The sequence below is a fragment of the Austrofundulus limnaeus genome, unplaced genomic scaffold (genome assembly GCF_001266775.1).
Source record: "Austrofundulus limnaeus strain Quisiro unplaced genomic scaffold, Austrofundulus_limnaeus-1.0 Scaffold34, whole genome shotgun sequence".
Lineage (NCBI taxonomy): Eukaryota > Metazoa > Chordata > Actinopteri > Cyprinodontiformes > Rivulidae > Austrofundulus > Austrofundulus limnaeus.
Window position 1 is genome coordinate 1,543,713 of NW_013952436.1, and position 10,550 is coordinate 1,554,262.

At 43.1% G+C, this 10,550-nt stretch overlaps 2 protein-coding genes across 2 annotated transcripts in view; one reads left to right on the forward strand and one right to left on the reverse strand.

Annotated features, from left to right (window-relative positions):
- Positions 1 to 6,672, forward strand: part of dok3 (docking protein 3) — a 14,802-nt gene extending 8,130 nt beyond the window's left edge. Inside the window, exons 2-5 of the mRNA XM_014006094.1 lie at positions 797 to 1,099; positions 1,355 to 1,445; positions 3,057 to 3,244; positions 4,899 to 6,672. Of these exons, the coding sequence (XP_013861548.1) occupies positions 797 to 1,099; positions 1,355 to 1,445; positions 3,057 to 3,244; positions 4,899 to 5,702 (1,386 nt within the window). The 3' untranslated portion in view covers positions 5,703 to 6,672. The remainder of the gene's footprint in view (positions 1 to 796; positions 1,100 to 1,354; positions 1,446 to 3,056; positions 3,245 to 4,898) is intronic.
- atoh1b (atonal bHLH transcription factor 1b) lies at positions 6,607 to 7,577 on the reverse strand. Its single transcript, XM_014006095.1, has one exon. It carries the CDS (start codon positions 7,511 to 7,513, stop codon positions 6,818 to 6,820), a length of 696 nt encoding a protein of 231 aa, XP_013861549.1. The 5' UTR covers positions 7,514 to 7,577; the 3' UTR covers positions 6,607 to 6,817.
- Positions 7,578 to 10,550: the final 2,973 nt, after the last annotated feature.

Below are 10,550 nucleotides of genomic sequence, written 5' to 3' on the forward strand. Positions count from 1 at the left end.
TATATAAGCTAATGGTTTAATGGTATGGGTAGTGGATAGGCTAATTGTGAGGGTATTTTTTGGCAAATGACTAGGCAAATAATCATCCAAATAATAATCATTTTTCAGGCTAATACAACAATTCATGCTAGTGTAAAACTACATTGTGTTTTGTTTACTCGACTGAACAAGTTTGTTAATGCATGCGTGCTGCATATTTCTAGTCATTAGCCTACTCCATGTTCTACAACTGATGTCATGACTGATAACAAACTATTTATAAGTATGTGACAAAACATCACTTTAAATATGATAAATTTATCCTTTTAAACTGGGCAGGGACTGTTWTTGACAAAATGCAAACTTCATTAAGCAGGGTGTTTACAAATGGTCTTGTAACTTTCACGAGGGTTCTCTGTTACCTTGAGTGAGTAGCAGGGTTTTGCTTTGCTGCTACAGTTTGGACCTTTTCCAAAACAAGAGCATAACTAAATTTCTCTCCTGCTCGAGTCATCGCAAGCATCTCAAACCCATTTCAATATAGTCTCAGCCAATCAGAAAGTGTGAGAAATGCACTTTAGGAGGGATAGGTGACGCATGAAATCAAATTGTGACTGATTGACAAGACTCTGTGACAAAAATTAAGACAAAATGTCGCAAAGTTGTTTGCAGTTACACACACACACAAACCTGGCATTATCACCAATTTAATTTGTTTGTACATGAACCTTTGCTTTTTGTTATGCACTTTTATATCTCYAGCAAGCTGCCAACAGTCGCCCAGTGCCAAGCTTTAAAAGTTTTGTTTTCTCCTCAGAAAACCTGGAGGAAAGTATGGATGGTGCTCTTCAAGCCCAGCTCCAGTGGCGTGGGCCGGCTGGAGTTCTGCGCCGGCGGTGACGGCGGTCCTCTCAGCGAGCACGCGAAGTCGGGCCGTCAGAAAACGGCCGAGAGGAAAGTGGTGCGTTTAAGTGACTGTCTCAGCGTGACTCCGGCTCCCAGAGAGGCCTGCCCTGCCGGCTGTACGGCCTTCTACCTCAACACCAAGCAGTGCAACTACACCTTCGCCTCCACGTCAAGCCAAGACTGGACCAGCGCTCTCTGTCTCCTTGCTTTCCAGGTACCTGCTTGTCTGACCCCCTCCTCTCCAAACGCCTTTCCCCTCTTGTCAACACTCGAATTTGGGAAAGACGAGGACAAACTTTCCCAGGCCGATAAGCTCATGAGGAAGTTGATACAACTTCTGCCACTTCTGTAATTCTTCTGCTTGCACAAGCTACGGTCTTGATTGCGTCTTACCACTTTGAAGTCATAAACGGTGATAAGAGGAAGGCGTTTGCTCCATTTAATGTTTGTTGTGCCACCGTGTTTACAGAGAGATCCTGGAGGCTCTGACAAAGAGGAACTTGGAGGAGGAACTGGCTTCACCATGGAGGACAATGACCTTTACTCCTCCTGGAAGCGTGGTAATTTCTATCATTTGTCCAACTTGTCCCAGATAAATTGTACTGATGACAGTAATTTGTAGATCAGATTGGCATCATCCCATCATCCTCATCATCAAAAAGGCTATATGAAAGATATTSGTCATGAAAAGTAGGACTGACTTCWTTTTTCATTTTTACTCAAGATGGATAGAAAGGTAKCATATTTTTTAAATTCCAAAATGTTATTTTTAATTTAGTTCTTTTCCGTCCTTTTCAAAACACTTGACTGTTTTGAGAAAATAGATAAAAAAAATAAGTTCCAAGTTGCCATTTATTAAAGAAAATCAAAGTCAAAATGGAACAGTTGCCTGCCCCTTCTTCCTCTCCTTTTAACTACACTATAGAACAACACGCATCAATAGCACATTTGAGGGTGGGGGTGTGTGTGTCGGGGTCTTCTTTTATTTAGAAGACCCCGACACACGCACTTTTTATGTGAGAAAGTGTTATGTTCCTCATCTCATTGATACGGCTGAGCATTATCAAACAATAACTGAGCTCTACATGGTATTCCCTGCATAGAATCAGTGTTTTAACATTTCCTCCTATAAACATTGAAAAGTACTATGTTTAGACTGACTGAGTGTGAAATGAACAGTACAGAAATACTATTAAAAGTAAGAGTTTTACTCACTCTTGAATTGTGGTAAGTCTGAATGCAGCTTAATTCAACTTAATTGCTCGGTGGGCTACAGTTACTCAAAATCAGCAGCTTTGGGGCTGGACAAGTATTATTATCCTTCACCTTTTAAATGTGTTTATTTTGTTATATTGAGTCATAAATTCAAGTTTACCGTTGATATATTTTTTTCCATTTTTATTTAAGTAAAAAAAAATTTAAACTTTTTTCTTTGGGGGGAATAGGTGCTTTTGGCGAGCCGGACCAAGTCACCTGCTGGCCACATTTGGCCCATGGGCCTTGAATTTGTCATGTGATGGAGAGTATGATGACATCTAATTATGAAWAAAAAACTGCATTTGTTAATTATTATTTTCACTTGAGCATGTCACCATTTTGTTACTCATGCAATGCATTCTGGGGATGCTGATGATGATGATGGTGGGTGCCACTTGAGACTAAAACAAAGCAAATCAATGCTAAAATGTTCCAATTTGTGACAATAAAGTTACATTTTGTATTAGTTCTGGTTGAAAGATCAAACGTGCTGTTTATTAAATTAGCTCTGGTGCTAACGCCCTATAATCACCATTATATAAACTAGCTCTGGAGCTAACGTGAAAGCTAAAGACTAAAGCTCAGGTTCTCCTTCCATGAAGCAGCTCTGTTGTCCTCCAGTCACATTTTCAGTTTCAGGCTGAGTCATTTCTACCTTCTCTCTGTCAACGCTCTCTGGTTTCATTTAAAAGAGTCGATTGTCAAACATTGTCTGAAATTAACCTTCAAGCTTGATTCAGCTCGCAGCAGAACACCTTGTGTTATCATTTACCAAGAATGCTTTACAGCATAAATAACATGGCATCGTTCATGTGACAAATTACTTTTTTTAATTTATAAAAACCAAACAGCCTACACAGATGAAGTAAACATTTATTAAAGAGGCTAATGCCTAATGTTTTCCTTCCGTTCAGACTCTACTCTTCCTCCGAACCAGTACGAAGTGATGGTTCAGAGCACGGAGGCCTCCAAGTGGTGTAAGCTGGCTGGCAAGTACCTGGTGTCCACAAATAAGGATGATTTGGTTCTGAGCGACATCAGCACTGGTGCTGTCGTCTACTGCTGGCCCTACAGGCTGCTGCGCAGATTCGGACAGGTGGAGGTATAAAAAAATAACCAGTACTTTGGAGAATAGATCAAGTTTTTTGAAGTGGTTTTGTTGAAAGGTTAGAAATAACTAAAACACTTCTGAAGGAAAACAAATGAAGGGTGAARAGAACCAAGATAAAAAAAAGTTAAAGCTGCTACCGTTGGCTAGGTATGATTCACCATGGTAACCACACATTAGTGTCGCTCACTCCCTGACAACACTCTTAACATAGGCATTTACAAATAAATAAATATATAAATAGAAAGTTTGAGACTATGACATCATCAACTCTGTAAAACATCAAGATAAAAACTCTGAATAAAAAACATCAATATTATATCAGAATGGTTGTGCAGACGTGTAAAACTCAACTTTCTGTGTCTCATTTAAACTTTGAATGATGTTTCTGCTGTGCAGTAAACCTGAGCTTCACAACTTCTGTTTCACCACAATCCCATTATTGTCTATGGGGGAATTTCTCTCCRATTTTTGCAAATTGTATCTTTTACTACCAAATGTTACAGCATCTATTCCTGATCAGACTGCACGTTTTCATGTGTAAATTACTTTTATTATTGTTTTTATTTTTTACCTTTGGGGACATGAAAACTAACAAAACTTAACTATATGTTGACGCGCAGGGGGTAGCCTGCGCATCTGTTCTTGCCGCCCGCGGCTTTTCCGGGTTTGCGTGACGTATGAGGTTAACATGAGGAAYCAGGATTAATGGTTAACTTTAGAGTCTGTGGTCAGGGTTAGGCTCTATAAGGTAGGGGTGCAACGGTACAGGAAACTCACGGTTCGGTTCGATACTTCGGTCTCACGGTTCGATATTTTTTTGATACAAAAAAGAGAAATGTCCATGCCCGTTTTAACTTGTAATTTATTTAAATTAATTATGAACATTTGTTTAACCTCAAAAGTACAGTTTTTAAATTAAATGTTGCTGAAACAGTAAGTTTCTCAGTGGATCTGCGCTCAAAATGCAGCCTAGGTGGAGTAGTCGAGCACAGATCCACTGATCCTTTAACACAGAGCATCTTCAGAAGACAAGTTGATAAAGTAAATTTTTAAAATCGTATTGTCCGAAACAGCACTGTTCGATACGGTTCGATACAGGTACATGTATTGTTGCMCCCCTAARGCTAGTAGAAGGTAAATTTAGGGTCTAGGATGGTTAGTTTCGTGTAATTTCAGTCTTGTAAATACGCGTCGTCCTCCTCTGCCCCATCTCGTAAGCACGTCAACATAATGACGCTTGGTCAAGCGCCAATATTCCTTGACGCTGGGGGGCATGAGAATGGGCTCCCATGTCAGATTGTCTTGTTTTGTAGAAGTAACTAATTATAAGATTGTAGGCTGTGCTGGTAATGCTACAGCTAACTGCTACTATTTGCACCTGCAAAAAATAAAATAAAAAAACTATTTAATTCTACATTATATCTACCTTTAGRTGAATCAAAATGGATAACAATAAATCTGCATGAATTGCTGTGAATTTTTGTGGCAGTAATCCATTTTGGTTTTGGCTCTGCCAACACTAGCCATTAGCTCATCAGTCAGGTCAGAGTTAAACTGAGGTGTTTTGCTTTTCTGCAGGACACCACTTCAAAYGATCTGACCTCTCATCTCGACTGACTGACTGTTTATTGGGCTGTGATTTCAGGGGGGATTCAGCATCGAAGCGGGCCGCCGCTGCGAGTCCGGCGAAGGCATCTTCACCTTCCTGACCCGACACGGCCCGCAGATCTTCCAGGCCATCGCCAAGCAGTGTCTGCCAAAGAAGGAAGAGGGCGTCCATCCCCTGAGCGTCCACCGAATGTCCTTACCCGACGTGTCTCCGGTGGTCCAACCAGTCGACCGGCTCCCGGTGGTTCCTGTCCCCGAGGAGAGAGACGTCAGAGACACCAACGACGGCTCTGAGTGTGAATACTACACAACCAGTGCCCCCTCCTCTGCGGACAGCGTGAAGCACCTGGGCCTGATCCAACCTGGTCTCTCCTGCAGCGAGGAGGAGGTGGGAGAGGAAGGTGAGGACGAGGAGGAGCGCTGTCTCTCCCTGGAGGCCGCGAACTGGAGGAGCAACACCGAGGAGGACAGCACTTATTACAACCTGAGGAGAGACACGCTGCCTGTGTTAGAAGAAAACAAAACCAATGATATATATTCCTTTGTGAGTAATGACTATATCCCCTCGGACCCCCAGCCCCCTAAAGCTGATCAATGTGGCGCTTTCAAGAACCCKAACCTGCCCCCGGCGGATGATTGTATCCACCAAGGGTACGACACCCAGACGGTGGATGACGCGAAGGAGACGGAGGATGGCGTGGGCACGTCCCACGCCGCCTGCTGCACGGAGGTCCCCGGCAGTTTCAAACACAGGCTGGCTGAGATCATTTCCAAGGACCTGGCCCGGTTCCAGCCTCCTCCTCCCCCCGGAGTGGGCAGCCCCACCTTTTTTCAGCCGTGATGGACTGTCATGTGACACGWTGAGTTGGTTTTTCCTGCCGCGACACGCCTCGCAGGATCATAGATGTTTGGATTTTTTTTATTTTGTTTATAAAAATGTTTCTAAAAGGCTTTTATTTTGGTTAAAAAAATAGCTGCAGCAGAGAAAATGTTTGGTATTATGTTGTTCTTTGCCACAGAGACGTGTGCATCAGTGCATAACCTCAGGGAGGGAAGAACGTTGAGCATGTGAGTTCTGACGACTTTTTATTAATATATAAAAACAGCAAAGAGAAGGTTTGTTGTGCACACACAGGTTCAACCTTCTCATCATTTGTTTCCTGTTTTCTTCTGTTTTTGCACTTCTGCACACTTTGTGCTAATTTAGCTTTTTATATTTATCCGAGAAAGCTCCCCAGATTTAAAAATAGTTGTCTAAAAAACTCTTAGTTGCCATATCCAGGATGACTGGGTTGTACCTTTAAACTAACATTACGATGATGTTAACAATATCCATCTGTTAGCAAAATGTCTCATGAACCTGAGGCCTTTCAATGAAACTCTTAGCAAGTAATCACTGGATGAACATCAACAACTCATTACCTTTTCAAGCCAACAAATTGTAAGGTGCTGCCACAGATGATCAACTGCAATAAATGTAAAAAAGGCTAAAAGTTGAGCTTGTTGTCTCCATCACGTTACTGAGTGAGTTTGTCACAAAACTTTTAGTTTTAAATTTGAGAATGGAAGGTGCACATCTTCAGAAAAGCTCATGTTTAAAGTGATGAAAAAAAAACCAATGTATTTTGTCCATATAAAGATTATTTTTATACTTAAACTCTGTCATCAGAATAAAACAATAATTTGGGATTTAGAATGAATAGGCTCTAAGATCAGACAAAAATAAAATAAAATAAAATGTACGCTCGTGTTTTTAATCTTTATTGTAAACATTTCTCATAAAATATTAACTATATGCATAAATAGAAAAATACCAGTTTCAATTAGACATAAAATCTAAAATCCAGCTAATGACAGGAAATGTCTCTGAGGTCCTTAAAGTGCTTCTGAAGGCCTACTGTGGTTCATCTGAGGAATTAATCATGTCCACTGCATGTCTCGTGTAAAGCCTCGGTGTCAGTGTGTCCCGGTCTGACTGTCCTCCGTGTCGCTGGGAGGGGGCGACTCTCCATCACTGCTGTGGGAGGAAGAGGCTCCAGGTGAGGTGGACTCAGGTGGAGGTCTGAGGATGAACAGGTGATTGATGGGAGGAGCAGGTGGGTCTCTCTCCTGCTGCTGCTGCAGGGTGGGGGTCTCTGGAGTCCGCAGGGGGTGGACCAGGCTCCTCCCGGAGCGCGGTGGTGGCGGTCCCCGGCACTCCTGCTGCACCACGCCGGCCAGCAGCTCGGACAGCTCGGTGATGTAGATCTGCGCCATCTGCAGCGTGTCGTACTTGGACAGCTTCTTCTCGTTCTCCAGGGACGGGATGACGCTCCGCAGCTCGTCGAAGGCCTTGTTCAGGCCGTGCATCCTCCTCCGCTCCCGGGCGTTGGCGGCCACGCGCCGGTGCCTCTGCGCGCCCCCGCCTCCAGCCGCGCGACCGACGGACGCCGGGGACAGTGCGCTCCCCTCCGGCCCCTCCGTGCGCTCTGAGTCCGAGGAGATCCAAGTTGTGGAGCTGAAGTCACTCTGCTGCAGCAGCGGGAAGTCTTCCGGGTAGTCAGGCCAGCCTGGAAGCTCGGTTTTAGCAGCCATCGGTGAGGATGGSGGGGTGGGGTCCTGGTGTGGACAGGTCTCAGCTCGTCTCTGGAGCTGGTTCAGCACCGCAGTCATTTATAGTGCCTCTCCTCTCAGTCACCTTACTGTCACTCCCATCAGCAGCCCTGCAGCCTCTGACCCTGCTGTCAAACTGCAAGCCAACAAAGATCCACTTTTTCTCCCCTATTGTGTGTTTGTAACTCAATCACGACCCAGAGGGGGGCTGCTGGGGGGGATTCATTATTTAGAAGCGTGCATGTTTGGAGATAAAAGAAAAAAAAAGGCAGACTGGTCTGATTGATAAACAAGTTTCGAGAAAACGCGTTGAACCAAGATGTCCTGCTGTTAGTTCTTGTTTTACTAGTCTGGAGATGAAAATAACAAACAGGCTTCTGCAGAACTTGAAGAAGTAATTAAATCACTGGTTCAGGTGTACTGGAGCAGGGAAACAAGGGAAACAACCCTCTGCTTTAGAGAAGTTATTGTCTGTTTGTACTCTCAATAAGTGTTGATGGGGACTCTCAGCTACTACCACACCAAATCTTAGCTCATACTCTGTGAAACTGATTGAAGTATACCAATGTTTGTGTTGGCTAAGGTTGATCAGCTGCCATTGCCATTTTATACTGGATTAACTCCAGATGTTAATCAGTCGTAGATATACATCCTTTGATTACTGTCTGAATGTTTTATTAAGATTAGTTGATTGGTTCATGAGATATTTTGCTAACAGACAAACAGAAATGACTCTTACAGTTGGTGCCAAGGTTTTATGCCTTTACTCTGCTCCAATCCATTAGTTCTTAGAAAAGTTGTTAAATATGACTCTCGGCTACTACCACACTAAGTTTCAGCTCAACATTTGTAAAACTGATTGAGGTATTATAACTTTTGTATTAGCAATTTTTCATCAGCCACAGTGGCCATTTTAGGTTGAATTTACTCCAGATTTTAATCAGTTGTAAACATACATCCAGTGATTATTTTCTGAAAGTTTCATTAAGATCAGTTGTGAGGTTCATGAGATATTTTGCTAACAGACAGATAGAAATGACTCCAACAGTTAATAGCAACATTTTAAGCAACAACTCTCCAATCAGTTTGTTCTTGGAATTTGCGTTGAGGATGACTCTCAGCTACCATCACGCCCAATTTTAGCTCAACGCCTGCAAAATACACTGAGTTATAACCATTTTTGTGTTTTCTGATGTCAAGCGACTGGGGCATCCTTTTTGAATCAAGTTGACCCCAAAAGTTAATCAGTTGTATGCGTACATCTGGTAGATCATTTCTAAGTGTTTCGTTGAAAATCCGCTTTCTGGGTGTTGTGATATTTTGCTAACAGACACAGAGATGCCAGGGAAACACTCAAAACCAGCCTTTTGGCCTCAAGCCACAATAAAACAGGTATTTATGAACACAAATTCTGGAAAACAAATTTGTGCTTCATCCCCAGCAGTGAAACTGATTTCCTAATTGTGTCTCCGGCTCCTGAGTGACAATCTGATGGTCAGCAAAAAAATAAAAAAATAAAAAAACACAAACCCAAGTTTGTCCTCAAACATTGTTTTCCTGAATATTTGCTGAAGAATAATAAAAGAACAGGTGGAAGAGCGGGGCTGAGACACACCTGTCTGCGATAACTGATAAGGTGTCTCAGAACCATTTATGAATCGTTTAGGTGAGCAGGACGACAACACGCTGCCATTAAAAGCACATTATTTATTATTCCTTGTCTTGTCGGGGGCCAACACGAAGGGTTCGGAGTGTGGGCGCAAGTGATAAATGAGGCTACAAATTTTAGTTTTGGTCCCGTGGCTGTGGGGGCCCGGTGCCTATCAGCTGGTGTCCTCTGGCCCCTGCACACGCACACAAACACACACACCTCTACTGCAGACGGAGGCACCCACGTCTCCCATATGCTGCCACCGAGCTGTGACACCGCGCTGCTAATCACTCATCAGGGCGTCAGCCGCAGCAGAGGAGCAAACTTTCAGACCCGACCCCGCTGGGAGAATCCAAACGTTTCCAAAGACTGATGTTGGGGGCTTGTTTTATATTCAGGACTCCAGTGCCACCCCCACCCCCCCCTTCCACCCATCTTCAAGTGTCGGGGGTCGAGCTCTGTCAATGAAAATCACTGTGACCTGCCTGGTCGCCAGCAGTTTAATGAGGCCTGCTCTTATTGAATAAATCGRCACGTTCTTCTCCTGGGGTGTTCATTCATGGTGTTTTTTTTTCTTCCTTTCTTTCTTTTTTCTGGCCTGCATGAATATTTCATTCCTTCAGCACCACTGCCAGCGCAACAGCCTGTAACCCTGCATGCAGGGTCTGAAAAAAAAATCAACAAAAAAACTGCAGCTACACTTCCCATCTGGTGCGGGGCGTCAAGTGGAGGAGTGGCTGCGGWGGCCGAGGAGGTGTGAGGAACATTTCTGAGGTCAACTTCTGTRCTGACCTTCTGAAAGACACGGCGGGTGGGTTTCAGGGTGGAGCTTTGGGTTTGTGGAGGTAGCTGTATAGCAGGACATGATGCAGGTTTACCATTAAAGACAATGGTCAGACCACCTCTGGTTAAGGTGGATCACACAGACTACAGACAGGTGAAGGAAAAACTAAAAAAAAATATGGTCAAAAATGATCAAATACAGCCGTAACATTATGACTAAGTTAGGTTCTGCCCCAAGGAGACAGATGTGTGAAGCAGCATGGGTGACTGTCATCTTAGCGGTTAGCTGTTAGATTGTGCTAATTTTTCACTTGTTTAGCTGTTTTGTGTTTTCTTCCCCTACATTTTTAACCTGTTATTCATTAGTGAATCTGTGTTTTTAGCTAGCGGATCATGAGCTAGTGAAGCAAATTTTTTGGTTAGCTGTGCACGCCACTTTTTGCATGTATGTGTGTGTGTGTGTGTGTTGCTACCATCCTTTTGTAAATATATTGGTACAGTAAGCACCAAGTATTTACTTTTTAAGTATCTGATACTAACAAAATATGTACTTGCTTGTTATGTATGGGGTACATTAGGGCTGCAGCGATTAATCGATTAATCAACGACTAATCGATTATTAAAATAATCGATGACTAATTTAATAATCGATTAATCGTTTTC